This window comes from Periophthalmus magnuspinnatus, chromosome 5, assembly GCF_009829125.3.
Source record: "Periophthalmus magnuspinnatus isolate fPerMag1 chromosome 5, fPerMag1.2.pri, whole genome shotgun sequence".
Lineage (NCBI taxonomy): Eukaryota > Metazoa > Chordata > Actinopteri > Gobiiformes > Gobiidae > Periophthalmus > Periophthalmus magnuspinnatus.
Window position 1 is genome coordinate 21,320,488 of NC_047130.1, and position 19,979 is coordinate 21,340,466.

The window sequence follows — 19,979 nt, forward strand, 5'->3', positions numbered from 1 at the left end:
ACTTCAAATCCCCCATATTATATTTTTGTTCTGAAGTTCTTTGTATTTAGTGTATAATATATTGTACTCAAATTCACATTTTTATTCTGTGGATGTGTTTTAAAAAATTAATATAGATAATTTTTCCCATTACCTTTTCCCATTTCTACAATGTTTAATTGTGCAACTGAGCTTTTGTAAAATTATATTTCAGGAAATGAAAAATCACATTATATTAAGTCATGTATCTAGTTGAACGGTTTTTGAAACTTTTTATGTCAAGTATCACCGAGGATAATATTTGGCTTTCCAAGTATCACTATATCTAAGCCATAGCCTGTATAAGGAAGTGGACTGAGGGAGCGTGACGTCACCCACAGCGTTCAGCTCCAGTCAAATGAAGCTCATTGATGCTAGTAGCTACGGGGCGAACTTGGAGCCAATTTCCATATTTGGAATTCAGACAATGAGTATCACAGAAAGAGCCAATCTGGAGCAAGGCTGTTGAAGGTAATGTCCATTCCAGCCCGCTAGTTTAGAAGGGGGCGTGCACTTAGCAACGCTATCAATCAAATCTGTTGCCAACACTAGCGGGAGCGACCTCGAGGAAAGGCAGCGCCTCATTGGTCTGTTATTAATGTTTATATCTTGTTTTAGCCAATAGCCAACTAAAAACACCAGGATCATGTAGTGCAGACTAATACCAACATTTTAAGACCAAAATGACGAGGCTGACAACAGCAGTTACAGAGAGCGGAGCAACAGTTTTTCAATGTAAAGTGAAGTGGAGTCGATGGAGCCTGAAGTGTGCCCATGCTCACTTCATATTTGAAAGGTGACGGCTAGCAGATTTGCTTTGTCCTTTAATATATACAGTCTGATCTAAACTCAGACTTTATCAGGCCTAACCAAGACTTAATAATGATTGATAGTTCTAAATAGTGATTAACTGAAAAGTGTTGAAAATATAATGTCATCTCTCCACAACAGCTGTGGTTTTAACAAGCTGCTTTGGTCAGTCCAAAGTTTTGAATAAAGTATAGATAAACGGAGGAGTATGGGGTAGATTTAACCAGCTTCATAGTAGAAGGACAAGTTTACCCATAAAAACACAGACACAACATAACATACTCCACACAGACGCACAACACATGTAAATAATGACACAGCACAGACAGGCTCACACAGTTAAGCTGCAGAATCGATGTGGGAGCGACACAGTAAACACACGACAGGAGGCAGCTGCATGCGTGATAAGAGACGCAACTACTCGCTACAACTAAACCCAAAGTATTAGGCTATTCTCCAACTGTTTTACACTAAAACACACCAACAGATAGGGCTTGGTACATCAACTTTAGTGAATTAATCAGTCGATGGTGTTAGTCTACCAAATTTTTACTATACAGGTTTATATGGACCACAGCAGAAAGGAGAGTGCATTATAATACATATCTCAGAATGATGTGACAGTTTAAAGTTAAAATGATCAGTTTATTACAAAAACAAATCTTGTATCCCATTGAATTACATAAAAGAAATTGTTCAAGCAATCTTTCTTTCTGTACTGGATTATGGAGATATAATCTACATGCAGATTTCAGCCTTTACTTTGACACCTTCAGATACACTCTTTCACACTGCCCTTCGTTTCATAACAGGTGATGAATTCAAAGCCCATCACTGTCACTATGAAAAAAGGTTGGTCATCGCTATGTGTCAGAAGAGAACAACACTGTATGAAATGTATTTATAGGGACTACGACGATAGACTGCCTCAATATGTCACATGTTGAACTTTGATACAGGAACATTTAATACGAGATCTCATAACTGTGTAAGTCTAAGGATTAACCGCACCACAAATGAAAAAAATAAAAATAAATTGGTTATTTTGCTTCACAAAAATAAAACATATTTCAAGGACATGCACAGCTGCGTACACTGGTGCCACAAATGCACTTTAATAATCTGGTGACAAACGTTCACACTCACACCTGCTCCACTCACACCTGTTTTTAATGTTTTAAATGGACTTATTTTAGTTTGTACTTGTCTCTATTTGAACAGGGGGCTCATCATAAGGAAGCGCTCTCATTGGGCTCTCCCTAAATAATGATAAAATAAATAAAAAATAAATAAATTGAGTAAGTTAGCTGGATAGTCATAACTCCATCTGAAAATTCTAGATGCTTCCTTGCCTTTTGGTGTCAGTCAATCGGTGAATTTTTAGAGTAACTGTTGTATTTGGACACATCAGATCAGATAGAACTGTTTACATGACATTTCTCTGATCTGATAACTGCAGATTTATTTTTACACATTTAAAGGGGCACTGTGTAACTTTTCTGGTGCCACCTACTTGGCTCCATGGGATGTTATCACTTTGCTTGGAATTTCCCATACTATGGCAGTAATCTTACATGAATTCTTGCATTTAATTCATTACAACAGGTATTATTACTCAAAAATACCTTAAATACATGTATTCTTACTGTGAGAGTGGTTGCTCTATCCATGGATTTCAGAATGATGAAAAATTTGGACTGTTGCCATAGCAATCAATAATATCTCTTGAATGGTGAGGTCCTCAAAATGTCACATATAAACCCATGAATACATCTGACCTACAACAGCTTGTTTCCTTGGAGATTAATACATTCACAGTGGAACATTCAAGGCAAGGAAATAACATCTTCATGAATAAGTAGGTAGCGGGTCCCTTTACAAAAATTACATGGTGAACTTTTTAACCAGGTCACATGGTCACACCCTCAAGACACTCAAAGCACTTTACATCAAGGAACTACTCACCCATTCACACACACATTCATACACCAGTGTACGCAGGTTAAGTGTCTTGCCCAAGGACACAATGACAGTATTAATTTGTGGGAGCTGGAATTGCACTCCCAACCTGTGGGTGAGTGGATCTGCCCGCTCAACCAATTTGTGTCGAAAGCGAGATTCAAACCGCCAACCTTCCAATCAGTGGATACACACTCCACCAGCTGGGCTACTCTTGCCCCAGAACCAGGATTTTATTTTATTTATTCAAGTTTCCGAGTTTGACGGTTGGAGGACAGGTGGTCTTCATTAATATTTCATGAGGGGGAGATGATCTGGCGTAAATCTGAGAAGCCTGTGAGAATGTTCCCAATACAAATGAATTAAGATTAAAGAGGAGAGCGGGACTGAAGCTACATGACACTGTGCAAATCCATATGACGAATTGTCTGTTGTGGTTCACTGGAGTCAGCCCAAGTCTCTAATTTCTACCCAGCAGCTACTGGGAGAACAACTCCTCAAGGAAAGACCAAGCACACACTGGGAATCAAACCTTTGTATATTTTTGCTGTGAGGAAAGAGGGCTAACAACTCTGCCACTGTGCAAACGTAATAGTAGTGACAGTTATGGCTGCTGTAGTAGAAGCTGTTATAGTTTTTATGAATGAGTTAAAGGTGCACTATGTAACGACTGGTAAGAAGATGATATTGCTTCGCCTTCATGTTCCACAGTATGGAATTACATGAATCTGTGTCGGATTTGTTTAATTGTAGGTGTTTTTATAGCTTAGTAATATCTTGAAAAAAGTGCCTTACTGAGCGGTGATGCCTCTACACAGATCTGATCTTAACTTGGCCTGCTTGTCTCCACGAAGATAAATGCCATACTGCGGAGCAATGTAAGCAAAAAAAATACATGTTCATGGAGATAAGCAGGAAATGTACGCTGCACTAGAAAGGTTACGCGGCAGCTATGGGTTTTCTGTGTGGTCCATTCATCTCATGACAATCACTTACAAGCTGGGCCAACTGACATTTATCATTAGAACAGCATGTCTTTGTTGAATAAAAGCCTCCCTAAACATCCAGTTTTTATTCTGTCCCAAACCATATCACAACATCTCCCTGGCACCCGCCCATCCCTCCACAGCAGAAGCCCCAGCCAACCTACCGGTCTGCCCAGCACTCCAGGGAACCCAGGCAGCCCCTACAGAAAAGGAGAGAGGAGGACAGAGGAAGGGACAGAGGAGAAGTGAGGAACAACATAGAAAAGGAAATGGACATAAGAGACAGAGTTAGCTGTAGTTCACGATGAATGAAGCTTTGGCCGCAGAGGTGAAGGACAGAGCTCCACAGGTAGAGGGCAGGTACAGTGTGACCTCTGAGTGACCTCTGTGTGACCTTTGCTACAGGTTACTCACTATTTGGCCTTGAGGACCCGGGGGCCCTTTGAGGCCCTGCTCCAGAGTAGACACAGGGACAAAAAAACACAAATAAACAGTTATCCTCCCTCTTTTATATCATTTACTGAAGTTAAAATATATACTAGGACTTACTGTGAAGCCAAAACATTTAGTTAGACATAGGATAACTGTAACTAAGATTATTTCAAAGTTTCACAAGCCATTTCATAGTCTCAAACATAATTAAAAATGTAATGTTATTAGCATTCATTAGTGCTTAAGAAAGTATCTGACAACGCAAATGAATTAAAGCAAAATCTCAAAATCTAAAACTGTATCGTTATAAAAATACTCCAGGCAGACTTACCGGTTTCCCATCCTGACCGGGTTTACCTGGCTCCCCGGGAATACCCTAAAAAAGCCAAAAATAACCTCTTCAATGTAACCTACATATGGTACATTATAAACCACCCATTCAGACATACAGTATGTCATTATGTCTGTGTGTGGACTCACCTGTGAACCATCCCGTCCTCTCTCTCCTGCTTCTCCTCTGTCCCCTTTGTTACCTTGAGGTCCCGCAAAACCCTGAAGATTTATAACGCCAGATGGTTACAGCTGAAAACCTGACAAAAATATGACAAAGTCCCTGTACCCTGTCTCCTTTAGGTCCTGGGACTCCTGCGGCACCTGGCTCTCCTTTCTGTCCCATGACTCCGGGAGGGCCTCTGACACCTGGAGTCCCAGCCACCACTGAATCAGCAGAAGCTCCCTGCAAGATACACATACAAGGACTTTAATGTTTAGAATATGCAGTGTCCAGACTAAAACCACTAACTTAAATAAAATGGTTAGACAATATTTGGATAATTACATCTGGGACTCATTTATGACACTAACTACTTTTTGCTTTTTTCATATTATTAGTTTAAAATCAATGGAAATGTCCTGAAATAGGGTTTTGGGTCAGTCACATAAAGTAGTTTCAAACGGAGTATTAGAAGCTGTACTTAACTAAAAATAGTACATATGCTGGGCTATATGATAACAAAAGTATCACATTTATTTTTTCATCATATTGATTAATCCTGATTAAATTTTTTTTATTAAAACACTTTTTTTTTTTAAGTGTTGACATGATACAAGTAGGGCTTTTTTTCCTTCCAAAGTTGGAACTCTACTCCAAACCACATGCTTTTACTTTACACGATTGGCTATTGATCTTTCCATTAAAAAGTCCCAAGTTGATCATTGATGATTTGAAATGTCTAATCAAATTTTTATCCAGATTGAGATTCAATTGATATGAGAACAAGGATTAGCTGAGATGAGAGAAGAGGCTTTTGGGTGTTTTGCGTCACAAAAATGGAATATATTTCAAGGTTAAGCAAAATAGATGGACATAATCGCAGTGTAATAATCTCGTAACAAACTTTTCTACACACACCTGCACCTGTTTTATATGGACCTATATACATTGTTTTGTCTGCTTTTGCTTGTACTGTATTTTGAACAGGGCATTAAAAAGAGTCTTAAGTGCTCATTGGGTCTCCCTGTATAAATAAAGGCATAAATAATTAATTGCAGGTCTAACAGTAAGTGTGTATAAGTAGAAGCATCAGTCCCTTTAATGGTGCAATCTGAACTGGACAGTACTGAACATTTACTCAAGTACAAGTAAATGTATTCAGTACTTAAAAATACACTACGCAACTTTTTGCATGGAGGGCACACCACCTGCTTGTCCCTATGGCTTTGTTATTACTTGGCTTGGAGTGTTCCACAGTTTGGCACTCAATATATTTATGTATCTCTATTTAGACAATGCCACCTTGCTAAGTTACAGGTCACATCTATGGAGAGACTACCCTGCTCACTGTAAGAATGCATGTTTTTTAAGGTAATTTTGGGAACTAAAAACACCCGTAAATAAATAAATATAAAGGTTAGGGACATTCCAACCAAAACACATTTTATTGTAAATTTCGGACTATAAGCCTCTACTTTTTTCTGACGCTTTGAACCCTGAGGCCTATACAACGGTGTGGCTATTTTATAGATTTTTACTGGTTTATGGCCACTGGGGTGCACTCTCTAGCCGTAAACGCAAAAGTGAGACAGACGTGGGGAAAGATTATGCACTGAAGAATACACTAGTTTTGATTTTGAACTGTCATTTTGCACCTCATGCACACGCCCTATACATGAAAAACACAAAGAAATGCAAATGATGCAGCTTTTAATATAAAGGCAATGGATCTGGCATCACAGAAGGAAATAGAGCCACTGCACGTAAGTTTGGCATTAATGAACCAATGGTGTGAATAAATAAAGTCTGGACAACATTATTCAGACAGCAGGAAGAGGTTAGTCAAAGTAAAAAGCTTTCAGAGGAAATAAAAGCAGATGACCCATGTTGGTGCAGTTTTATTTTCTAAATATGCAGCTATGTTCATCCCGTGTTGATGGCATGTTGGTGCCGTACTGCCGATTTTAAGGCACAGTTTGAAAAAAGCGTGTCTTAAATAAAAAATTTAAAAAAACTCCGTCTTTCTGTGTAAATATCTCATGTTACAACATATTTGTAACAAGCGGCTTATATTCAAGTGCGGCCTATATGTACAAAATCTATTTTCTTTTCAAATTTAGCTGGTGCAGTCTATATTCAAATGCGTTCAATAGTCTGAAATTTACAGTAATTGCTTGAGTACACAAACCTCTCTACTACCCAAACCATATCCACAGACTTCAGTGGTTGTGTGTCCAGTGTTAAGCCTCTTATTATGGATTCTCTGTGTTATTACTATGGAGGAGAGAGCCTCACCTTCTGACCTGGAGGGCCAGCTGGTCCTGTTACCCCGACTTTGCCCTGTTTAACACAAGAAAGGTTCACTCCACACTTAATTAAAGACGATGAATTTATGGATGTAGTTCATGAGGCACTTACCATTTCACCTTTGTCCCCTTTCTCGCCTCTGTCTCCCTGCATAGAAAACAGCCAGTGGGTAAATAAAAACATGACACGAGCATACAAAATAGCTCACAACAATTGGTTTAAGATGGTTTAAGACATTAAATTTGCATTTGAATCAGATGTTGATGACAAAGGATTAAAACAATACTATAAATAAACGATTGCTCTTATTAACCAGCATTTGAAGTCAGCATTTGTACATTTCAGCTGAGTATCCAAGGGTGACAAAATGATGAAAAATTAGGACCATTCCCATAACCATTTACAATTCAAAACTAATTATTATATATTTTAAATGGGGGAAAAGCTCTCAAAATTTTGCATATAACAGGAATCTGAAGCCCATTAACAGATGCCATTTTGAGTTTCACCATCCAATAGATAGAATATCCCCACGGCAACAGTGCTAGTATTTCATCAGTCTGAAAACCATAGACAGCAAGTTATCATATTCAGTTAGCTCTATATGCTGACTATTAATTAATTCAAATTTTATCACAGAAATCTTGGTTAAAAATCTATCCAATTTATGGACTCATCATGGTGATAGTGTTTACCTCAGTTAGATGAAGTTCATTCTGGACACTGATCAGTTAAAAGGTGGGAAATAAGCGCAGCCATCATCAATGTAAGCTAGATTTAGTCTTGTATTTCTTAACCATTACCGATAAGGAAAACTATATGGACTACATCTCTTGGCAAAACTTCAAATAGGACAACAGGAAGCAAGTCATTTCTACTGGTCTGAACTTTCTGACTGATTGGATGCAGCAAGACTCCAAGTAGTAAAAAATATCTAAAATCAAGCGCAAAAAGGTCAAGGAAAAAAGTTTTCAAGGATAGCAAACCCACAGCTGTCTTGATTGGAAGCCAGTGCACTAACATCTCCACCAGGCTGACAGCAAACAGCAAATTGTTGAATAAAATTGGAATATTTTGTGCTCACCTTTTCTCCAGGTCTCCCAGCCTCTCCCAGTTCTCCTGCTCGTCCCGGGACCCCAGGAATACCGGGTTTTCCAGGCTCTCCAGCAGGTCCCGCGGGTCCCTCTGGTCCCCTCTCTCCGATGGCTCTACCTGGGGGTCCCGTGGCTCCGGCTGGTCCTCGCTCACCCTGCTCTCCTTTAGGTCCTCTGTCTCCAGGGGAACCTCGAGCACCCTGGTACACAAAACAGGAACATATGACGACATCTCACCATGTTTGTCTACTATTTTTATGGCATTTCTTCATTCTATAACATTTATAATTACCGCAATACCTACTCTTCTTCTTTCTTCGTATACAAACTATAGTTAAAACTAATAAAGTCTAGACAACGTTATTCAGACATTTTGAAATACTGTACTGTAATGCTTCAAATAATCAATTTGAAGTGAAAGCAAACAAAACATCTGAATTGCTACTGAGGATGTAAGCACTACTGCCCTCTGCTGGTGCACTGAGGAGTGGTTTAAGTGGTTTAAATAGGGCTAAAAATAATTGCTACTAGCCTCAATGTAAGTGACACAAATATGTGTGAAGAACTGATCATAATGAGTCTTTTGTGGCTATGGAGCTCTTACCACCTGATGATGTCAACAATTAGATCAGAGCATTTCAGGCTCCAGAGAGGATGAAAGCCTAAATATGCAGAAACCCTCAACAACATTGGTGGGTGAAAAGTTTACAGATAAAAGAATATACCAGTTAGCACATAACCTATAAAGACTGTCAGACTGTTTTTCCCTTGTGTTCTGTCGCCTTTCTCCCTTCTGTGTCTGAGGGCCTGCACCACCCTCACCAATGGTTTACCCCTAGTACTCACTTGCAGCCCATCGCCAATCACGCTACAACCTCTGCAGTACAAAGACACGGCTCATTCTTCCACATGCTTCCAGATGGTCAGTTTATCCATCGTGACCCTGGTTTTGAACTAGACCCACACCCGCAAACCACCTCAGCCTCCGACCCAGCTCCCAGCACCGTTCTTATTGTTAATAAACCCTGTTAATGACCCCAGCTGTTTCAACAGCTGCAGTACATCCAGAACGCTGCTGCACTGGTCCTGCCTAGAACTAGGAAGTACAAGCACATAAAAGAATAGACTTTAAAGCAGCTCTGCTTGTGTCCAAATCTGTCCATGACCTGGCAATTATCCCAATACCTCCCACATGTTAGAGCCATATGAACCATCTCGCATTTTGAGGACTGGCCTCCTGCTGGTGCCCAGACTCAGGAGTAAACATGGAGAATCACCGTTTCAGTTTTATGTAAATTTTATGACGATTATTTATGATTATTTACGTTTTGATTTGTTTTATTGTAAATTTTAATGTATTTCTTATTCTGTAAAGCACTTGAATGACACTGTATACAAATTGTATTACCGGTATACAAATAAACTTGCGTTGCCTAATTTTGGAGTTCACTTGTTGCACTTGCACTTTTTTTGATCCACCAGTCGATACAGTCGTTATATATTCACTGCTCTGTGGGCCTTTTTAGTTACAGCTTGTGTCTCTTACGTCTTCCCCGCCTGGCCCCCTCAGTCCTGGGTCTCCTCTGTCTCCTTTGTCTCCTTTCTGGGGCTTCACTTCAGGACGAGCAGCTTGGATATCCTTCTTGTCCACCACAACTTTCAGATCAGATACCTGCAAAAATAGTGAAAACATTTTACAGAATTTACATGGTTTATCAAAACAATTGACTTGGAAAATAAATAGAGTTATACTGTGTGAAAAAAATGGACAGACCTTAAAAATCTGCATAAAAATACTTTTTTTTTTTTTTTTAAATAAACATGTTTGCTTGTCATTTAGGCTGGACAATCACTTCTAATGGCTCCCATAACATTGGTATTCTCATTAATTACGGCAAATAAGTCAGCCAAAAACATAATGTACGCACAGAGAGGACAGCTTGACATTAGCTGAATTACACAGCATTTAAAAAAGGCATGAGTGACGCACAGACTATTGTATAAATCCCACAAAAGGCCAATGCTCATTAGTTAATAATAAACAGTGAATAAAATATAGAGGCAGACAACTTTGTAGTTTACCTATGGAGTTTTAAAGTTCATGAATAATAGAGCATTATTCTGGTCATAAAGTCTGTTATTGCATTTTACTTTGCCTTTGTCTATTAAGTGGCTACTGCTGAACTGTCGAGACATTACTTTAAGTTTTATATCGTAAATGGTCACATTTTATATAACGCTTTTCCACCTTCAAGGCAGTCAAAGCACTTTACATCAAGGAACCACTCACCCATTCATACAATAGTGTACACAGACACTGAGAGCGAGGTGGGGTGTCTTGCCCAAGGATACAATGACAGTATTCATCTGTAGGAGCAGGAATCACACCGCCTGTAGGTGAGTGGATCTGACTCGCTCAACCAATGATGCTTATGTCAACAGCAGGATTTGAATTGTCAACCTCTGGATCAGTGGACAAACACTCTACCAACTGAGCTACTGTCAGCCGTTTTAAGTTGAGTAAAGTCGACCACCAGCCAACAGGAACTTCTCCAAAGTCATATGAAAGGTTGCTACGTTCTTTCTATAAAGTAGGATTAAATACTTAAACTCCACCCACAACCACATTTCAAATAGAGCTGCTAAACTGGGCAGTACTGGGAGGAATAAAGAAAAGAGTGAGGAGGAGGAGGGGCGAGGTCTGGGGGCATAAGGGACAGTGTGATTGGTCTAACGCATGCTTCAAACCTCACCCGTTTGTAATCACAAACATCGTGATCTCACCAACTACTAGAAATTGCAGAGGCTACTGAAGGCAGCACACACTTTTTTTTTTTTTTTTTTACCAGAAAGCTGTAAATGTATTTAGTACCGAAAAAAGTGGATTTAGTGTTTAGTTACAATTTAAGTATAGTAATTTATGTCAAATATAACCTTGTAAGTAACTCAGTAGAGAAAGAATATTGGCTGGTTAAAGACAAACTGAAGTTATACACTGAATAAATGTTTTTATAGTACATTACATACCAGGATCCCAAAGCCAGCCAGAGCCTTCTGTAAATCCTGTTGGAAGAAACATCAACATGCAAATATTAATATGCAGATGAGACTCTGTAGTTCATAATGTGATGTAGTGACATCATACCACTGCAGTCCCCGGTTTCCCTGGTGCTCCGTCCTCTCCCGGGTCTCCCTGTCCATCAAAAACAGTCAGTTTGTCAGAATTCAAATCAGAATTCAAATCAGAATGAATCTCCTGTAAATGAAGCGGACTTACAGCGTCACCTTTTGGGCCAGGGGCTCCTCTCTCCCCCTGTTAGAAACACACTCGTCAGAACACAGTTGTCTTTGTGGCTGTATATTTTTCTGTTCTAGCAACATTGTATTTTTAAAGTCATTTTACGCATTTACATTCTAATATATGTTATTCTATTGCTGCCATTCCCTATGGCATTTGTATGAGACAAATACAGTTTTTCTTGTCTCATTGTAACAATTATGAGGAACAAAAACACACACATGCTACTATGGATGATATGAATTTTTGCATAAGCTTTGTGGTAATTAACTCATTAAATTTAAGCACACACTGATTGTGTCTGACTACTTGAAAACTTGTTCAGCTCAACAATCTGAATCCCTTGTTTTTTTACAAGAAAAAGCATGCTCTACATGCAGCATGTTTCACCCTGACACTGACGATCCAAAGGCTAATTGGTTGTTTCATCAATCATGAATATTGATCATTGATCAAAATTCCGGTATTTGTAAACAGAATGAAGATTATTAGATTAGAGGTAGGTTTGGTGGATTATTATTTTTTTGATTGATCAACAATCATAGAAAAACAGCGCAACTTATTTTACATTAGATTCACTGCAGATAAACTAATAGGAGGAGGTGATATGAGACCCATTTGTCCATGAAGTAGATGGGCCTGAACATCCAGTCTATAGATAGACCGGTTCCTGATCTTTTAAAGCCGAGTTGGATCGATGAAAAGAAGAGGCGGACTCACACGCTGCCCCGCTGCTCCTGGGATCCCTGGTACCCCCTGAAGGACAGAACAAGGACAGTGATAAAACGTGAGCGATAACAGAGAGGGGAGGGGCCCAGCGGGACGGCCCGAGAGAGGTAGATAAAACACATGTCACTGCTGATGCACAGGAGCTCTTCCAGATAACAAGAGACACAACAGACTATAGACTAACATTACATCTATATTATACACAGGGAAACATGAGGCAGGATAGTGGTTTGTGACAGTGGAACAAACTGTGTTTTTGTCATGTTAAAATGAACTTGAAGGTGACACTGGAATATCATTATCAAAGATTAATCAGATTAAGAGCTTTTTCTCCTCATGAGACGGGAGAGATTTTCTATTCTGAGACATGACCATAGATATTATCATTCTTGGGCAGAGCTTTACTTTATAGCACAGTAATAAATGGACATAAGTAGCATAGTAACTAAATGTTTAATTATAGACATTTCATGGTTATTACTCATGAAAAAAGAACACGTTTAATTCATATTTATTTTATTTTATTTATTTAATATAGAACCTTTAATGAACATACAGACGTATGCATCCATCTGTTATTCATTATCTTTCACTCTCAAACACACTCTCATTCTTCTACATGTACTTCAACAGTGGAGGTAAGGGTGTCTTGCCCAAGGACACAACAATGTATGCACTGATCCTAGCGGGGTTTATGAAAATGGGCTCCAACCACTGCACCACTGTCGCCAAGGAACTATGACTGATCCTGAGCCAAGGCCGTATCCCAGTATGAACACTGTTATTCCCAGAAAACATCAATAGCATTTTCTTGGTAATCCTATGGAAAAGTGGCTGCAAAATGTTTTTATCCTGGACCTTTTTACAAATCTGACCTGCATCTTGGCCTGGTATAAATAGTTATGTTTAATGCCATACTGGGAAATAATCTGGGTCAACATCTCCATGGAGACGAGCAGGTGGCAGACTCTCCATAAGGAAAGTTCAGGTAATTACCGTAATTACTTTAAAAAAAATGAAATGAGAGTCACGTTGAAGGTATAAGGACAACCATACTGTACATAAATGAGGTGTCACTTACTGGAGTTCCTGGAGGCCCCTGAGGACCTGGTATGGGAGCAGCTTCAACTCCTTTGACATAGACCACCTAAGACAGATAGAGAGAGAGAGAGAGACGGAGACAGAGAGAGGGAAAGAGAGCCAGGGAGATAGAGGGAAAGAGAAAGATAGAGACAGAAAAAAGAAAGAGACAGAGAGAGGGAAAGAGAGAGATGGAGAGTGAGAGACAGACAGAGAGAAGGAAAGAAAGAGACAGAGAAACAGAGAGAGACAGGCAGAGAGAGAGAGACAGACAAAAACATAGAGAGACAGTGATAGAGAGAGACAGAGAGCAACAGTGAAAGACAAAGACCAACAGTGAGAGACAGAGAAACAGAGAGAGAGAGAGAGACAGAGAAAAACAGTGAGAGACAGAAAGAGGGACAGAGAGAAACAGAGAGAGAGACAGAAAAACAGTGAGAGACAGAGAGAAACAGAGAGCAACAGTGGGAGAAAGAGAGCAACAGAGAGAGAGAGACAGAGAAAAACAGTGAGAGGCAGAAAGAGGGACAGAGAGACAGAGAGAAACAGAGAGCAACAGTGGGAGAAAGAGAGCAACAGGGAGAGAGAGGGAGAGAGAGGGACAGAGAACAACAGTGAGAGACAAAGAGAGAGAGTGAGTAAGAGAGAGAGAGACAGACATGCACAAAAGCACAATTTATATATAATCCTTAATGCACTTATAGAGCGTAGAGTTGTAGTCACATTAAAGAATGCAGATGGGTCAGTTATACAAGTCCTTATGATGCACTGTGTCCTTGTTACTCAGTTGGAATCACGTAAAGGGTACATATTAGCAGACTGGATGAAGGAGAAGTATTTATCTTTTTTATATTTTTAAACGACCATTTTTTATGAAATACAATTTATTTGATGTCTTGCAAAAAGCAATACCAGCATAATCAATTATTATCTTTCCTCTTTCCATTTTGATAAGAGGCAACAAATGACCCTGTATTTAATATAATGTTTGCTTTTGTTTTTGTTTATTTGACACATTTACTTGTCCTACTGTTGTAAAAGTACTTGAATACAAAGGAAAGTATAAAAAAAACTACTCTGGACTATTTAAAAAGTTAAACAAAAATAATGCTCACTAGTTTAGTCCAAAATGTGTGATTTATCATTATTAAACAGTGCACTCAAAGCACTAACTTCGGCTCCACGTTTGTAAATAAAATGTCACAGCAGTGCTCTTCAGTCGTACCTGTCCTGGAGGACCCACAGCTCCAGAGGGTCCTGCTGGTCCCGGGGGTCCTGCAGGGCCTGCGGGTCCAGGCAGGCCTCGATCTCCCTTCAGTCCATCTCTCCCCTGGACAAAAACACAGATGAATGAACACTACAGCAGAAATAACAACTTGAGTAACTAACTTGATTTTCTCTTTTTAAAAAAACAGTATTTAGTGTGATTGGTACAGTATCTACATATATTGTATTCAAAACATGGCTAAATTTTTTCATCAAATGCAGATGCTAAACCTTATAACCAGTGATATAATAAATGTCCAGATTCACTTGAGAAGATGTCTGTGTAATCCCTCAGTCGTCCAGGTCTGATTCATAGTAAAGGTTGACAGATTTTACTTTTGGCTTTTATTATTTACAGATAAAGTAAGATTCCAGATTCTAGTAAAGATGTTTTTTTTCTTCTTTTTTTTTAACACCATACAACCAGAGCAATACAATAACGTGTTTGTTCACTGGCCACTATGACAATTCTTTCCAAACATTACTAACCAATTATTTACAATTTACATACCAATTTACATACCATACTGGGGCAAGATACATTTTGCTCAAATACATAAAAAAAAAAAAAAAAGTTCCGGGTCTTTAACTGTAAGTCCAAATAAATGCGTACATTATGTGGGCGCCCCTTCCTCTGCATAAGGTGACCTCCTCCTGCACTGAGGGCTATGCAGAGTCTGAACACTGCAGATGAAAGCAGGTGGTGACTCCTCCTCACTGATAATTAATATGAATTTCCACATGAAAACAGCTCGGTGACATTTGGTGCACCTCTGGATTCCCTTCAGAAGTGCCTCTGCCTTTAAAGTCTAAGCTACCTCATTAGCGCCTACGAAATTTATATGGCGTCTTGTCGAGGAGGCTATTGATCTGCAGTGAATGAGTGTATTGTCAATGCGCAAGCGTAAACCCCCACCGCCAGAGGTGTGTAGTAACGCCAAGAATTTAAACAACTACACAGACTTGTATTCCACTTCTATATGTAGTTCTGTATGTATTATACCATGGATAAAACTTCACAAGAGTCAATGCTGCGTAATATAGGACCTTTAATAACATTAGGCGTAAAAACTGTACCAACTACTGATTTTATGTTGTTGAGAAAAAGATGTGATTTGAAAGTCAGTTTTTCTTGTGCCTTATCTCAGGAAGTACAATCATTATTACATTATCCAATTAGAACAGAAATTACATTAGTTAGTAGTATTCATGCCTAATACTTGACTACTTATCACAAATACCACAAGATTATCATCTCTCTGGAGAATGAAGAACTCTTTTTTTAAAATGTATCACCAATCTGCAGTTATTGTAGGTTAAAGTTACACACAGACAACTGAAGAATTCAATAATGATAATAAGTAGGGATCCATCTTTTTCAGTTCCGATACCGTTTCTGACACTAAAGCTTTATCTGCCAATACCAGATATAAACAGATACCAGTATGGAGACTGAAAATAAAATGAGAAACTGATACAAATGTGTTATGTAGCTGTTGTTAAGTAACTGAACAGCTTCGTATAACAAAAATGTTTAACATTTTCAGAATTTCTAGGCCAACTATGACTACTTGTTACAACAATTTTATGTCCAACTTGGATATCAGCTGAACCTATATTTAGAAGCTCATAGTATCGTCGCTGATACCTGATATAAGTATCGGATCAGTGCATCCTTAACAATAACAATTTGCCATGGAAGCGATGTGCTACTGAAATAATGCAAAACAAGTACATTATGCAAAAAGTGCAATTCATAGCAAAAAATATGAACAAAATGTAGATGTATTATGTCTAGATTCAGTCTTGTATCATCTCCTGGAACTAATGTCTCATCCCACCCCTGCTGTTTGGACGACAATTCTGATGAGTAATGACAACTCTGCAATAAAGTTTTCGGCTGCTACACCAAACTTCTCTTGTCTATTTCATTATATTGACGGCGAAACACAGCGTTGGCATTACATTGAACTGGTGAACATTCAAAAAAACTACTAACCAATTTAATTATTACTACTAACATCTAATTTGTTAATCACTTGAAGAAATTCTGACATGAGTATATTTTTTGGCATCTACTTACCTGTATTGAACACTGCACTCACTCACGCACACACCACATCAAAATTGTGATTAAATCTGGACTAACGTAGGATTAAACCAGGACTAGAAAAGGACCAAAGCAAGTCTATACCAGGAGTCTTAAGACAGAACTAAACCAGGACAATTGTGACTACACCTTAAAACACTCACTTGAGAGGAGATAGAATTGGACAGGAGAAACAGACACCAAACTGACGTGTAATTAAAATGAAGCAATGAACACAGGATCGATGCAGGAACAGGAGGTTAAACTTGGATGAGCCCAGGACACAGACACTGACAGCAGCAGCTCAAAGATATTACGAAAAAATGAAAGAACTAACATCTCGGCCAGCCGCTCCTGAGTCTCCTTTGTCACCCTGTAAAAAAAACACACACAAAAACAAGGTGAGTGAGTAAACAATGAGTCAGAATAATACATGGGATAGGAGGACAAGGCAATAATACTATCAATATTTGGATAGCACTTTCATTTTAGGACAGCAGCTGGATATTGGCAAAACTGTGTGGAAAGCTAGCTATGTTGGCTATGGATATTTGGTACCAATTTATAATAACTGCACTTTAATTACACTTAATGAAGCATATTATAATTTTCAGTTACAATAAAACATAAGAGGGAAGCTTGCTACACTCACTTAAAATCATTTTCTACATTTGCTTATAGAACTGAACCTTAAGTAAAGTCAGATCTTGTTTATTTATTTATTTATTTATTTATTTGAAGGACAGTGTGCAGATGCATTAAAAAGATGGCTGCACCAGATTTAGCAAAATGCTCATTTCCATCTGTAGTCCTTTGTCATCTTATGGGCTTAACATTCTCCATTTTGACAAAGACTTAATAAAAATAAAATGTCATGAGGAATTAAGAATGATTCAGGCTTAGTAACATATGTAATCAAGGGGTTAGAAGTTAGGGTATTCATTAAGTTGTACTGAGCCTCAATCAGTCTTAATAAACTATTTGTTCAGTATGATTTAAGTCTTTGCTCATGCTTTATTACGGATAATTAAAGGTCCTTGTTTTAAACAATGCTAAAATGTTGTTACCTCATCCAAAACAGACCTGGAGTTGTGTTTTGTTTCATTCACACATGTTTGAGTAACACTTTATTATTAGTCTGTCTACATCTCCAAAGCTCAAAATGCTCTGTTCCACCTTGTGATGTCATGACGTGGTAGTTTTTACGCTAACGCTTTTACCTTTAGTTCAGTTAATATTGGCGATTCTAGGGTTGAAATTAGTCAAATGATTCTAGTGAAGGTGTATGGAGTTTAAAAAGACACTGGAGTACTTCCTGTATTACCACATGACATCACAAGGTGGAACAGAGCATTTTTCATTTGAGAAGAAGAAGAAGAAGAAAGAGAAGAATTCTAAATATGCAGGGTTTGTGAGTTTAATGTGTGTAAATTAAACAAAACACAACTCTAGGTCTGTTTTTGATGAGGAAACAACATTATAACAGTGATAAAAAAAAAAAAAAAATGTAATATGTATTTTTTTTTAAATAATAAATAAAATGTTACCTTAAACTTTAATTGCTCCACTTGGAATATTTTTTTTTTCAGAAATGTATGAATAGCTAAATAATACAAATAAAAACAGGCTCTTTCTTCAACCCCATACTTTTTTTCTTTAACACAAAACTAACTTCATGTACTTTGACTACATCCAACAATCTGAAAACATGCACAATAGGTCAAATCTTCCAGACCTATTATGCAAAATCGACTTTTCAGAGCTTTTAACCATGTTATAGTCATTTCCTCTTCAATGATACGCGTAGAATTTGGCAGCATTGTGTTGTCATTTTGGTGCAAATGAAAAAACAATTCGCGACTCGCTAGTGTGATCTACAGCTATCCAAAGTATGGGCGACAGCTCCATGGCTCTTTGTTACGATGACATTTACGACGTTAGCTCCCATTGGGCGCCACAGTTTTCTAACGTGGAAGACAGCGGACTTGTTTCGTTTTGGATGAACTGTGATTTAAAATGTGCTAATTATAACATAATGATCCACGGGTGTCATAAATTACAACTATACAGCAGACACAAACATAATAGGTCTTCTTTAAGGTTGGCCTGACCAAACCTAAACCAAACTCAAGAGCTGGATAAATTTTAACTATAAATGTACTTTTTCATCGACCACTAACCCTCCTGGCATCTCTAACCTTAACATATCCATATATTCATGATCTCTCCTCTGCACACGCCCAAACCATCTCAATTTGACCTATCTTTAGTTCATTTATTTTCTTTTTTTTTTTTTAATATACACTCGTAATTAAAAAGAGGAATCTCAATACTTGAAGCTCTGGCTCTACCATATCTGTCCCCTATTTGTACCTCAGTCCCTTCAAACCTACTAAAAATAATCATGATTTTAATTAGTTTGATACATACCTTTCTTCCATCTTCCCCAGGCTCACCGTCTTCACCCTGAAAGTAGAGATTAAAGCATTACAGACTAACATCAGGGCAGGCACATCGTACATTTTATATTGCATGTATTCAGATGGTAATACTTTGAAAATAGAGTTTAGAATTGGGTTGTCACACCTCAGCGAATGTAGGGCTTGTACTTATGTTGGTATCCATGGGTTTCAGAGTGATGTGAAATTAGGAATGTTGCCGTAACAATTAACTATTCAAAACAAAATCATATATCTTTGGAATGGTGAAAAGTCCTCAAAATGTTGCATATAAACAGGAAGATTTTACTCATAAATAAATGCAAAGTACTGGAGTTCACACAGTCTTTTATTTAATTTTAAAATTGTTTTGGCCTATATTAACTCTAAACCAGATAACTAACAAAGATTTTGCAAATAACCTTAGACTCTTAGCTCCACGGTCTAAAAAGTGCTCTATTAATAAACGTACCGCTTTTCCTGGAAGGCCTGGTTTACCATCTTCACCTGCTTTACCCTGAAATAAACAAGGACACAAATGAAGCCCATAACATTTTTAAAACTCAGAATAAATAAATATAAATGAGTGCTTACAGGTGTCCCAGCCACACCAGGTGGACCAGCGGGGCCTGAGGGTCCCTGCTCTCCTCGCAGTCCTGATAAACCCTGTAATACAAACACAAATACTACACATCGACCAATATGTGTTTTTCACAGTTGTTTAGAATCCATAGGAACCAATAAGATCTGCTGATATTTTTGGGCTGATATGTAAGGCCAATTTTGATTATTTTCCCCAAATTCTGTGATTTAAATGTACTACAAACTCGCCCACAGCCCTGTTTCACCATAAGCCTTTAAAAAAGCGGTGTAATCACATTTTGAACAGTTATATCTTTGCACTAAAGTGTTCAAATAAAGCTTTATGTGGATTCTTCAGGCAGCAGGTGGGTCAAAACAAAATATCGGCCACTGCTGGA

The 19,979-nt window shown here is 38.3% G+C and overlaps 1 protein-coding gene across 1 annotated transcript in view; it reads right to left on the reverse strand.

Annotated features, from left to right (window-relative positions):
• Positions 1–19,979, reverse strand: part of col7a1 (collagen, type VII, alpha 1) — a 166,336-nt gene that overhangs the window by 77,625 nt on the left and 68,732 nt on the right. Inside the window, exons 64-81 of the mRNA XM_055221855.1 lie at positions 19,594–19,665; positions 19,472–19,516; positions 18,992–19,027; positions 16,899–16,934; positions 14,432–14,536; positions 13,208–13,273; positions 12,118–12,153; positions 11,377–11,412; positions 11,245–11,292; positions 11,127–11,162; positions 9,646–9,771; positions 8,090–8,299; positions 7,117–7,152; positions 6,994–7,038; positions 4,825–4,941; positions 4,686–4,757; positions 4,537–4,581; positions 3,938–3,973 (exon numbers count right to left, since the gene is read on the reverse strand). Of these exons, the coding sequence (XP_055077830.1) occupies positions 3,938–3,973; positions 4,537–4,581; positions 4,686–4,757; positions 4,825–4,941; positions 6,994–7,038; positions 7,117–7,152; positions 8,090–8,299; positions 9,646–9,771; positions 11,127–11,162; positions 11,245–11,292; positions 11,377–11,412; positions 12,118–12,153; positions 13,208–13,273; positions 14,432–14,536; positions 16,899–16,934; positions 18,992–19,027; positions 19,472–19,516; positions 19,594–19,665 (1,203 nt within the window). The remainder of the gene's footprint in view (positions 1–3,937; positions 3,974–4,536; positions 4,582–4,685; positions 4,758–4,824; positions 4,942–6,993; positions 7,039–7,116; positions 7,153–8,089; positions 8,300–9,645; positions 9,772–11,126; positions 11,163–11,244; positions 11,293–11,376; positions 11,413–12,117; positions 12,154–13,207; positions 13,274–14,431; positions 14,537–16,898; positions 16,935–18,991; positions 19,028–19,471; positions 19,517–19,593; positions 19,666–19,979) is intronic.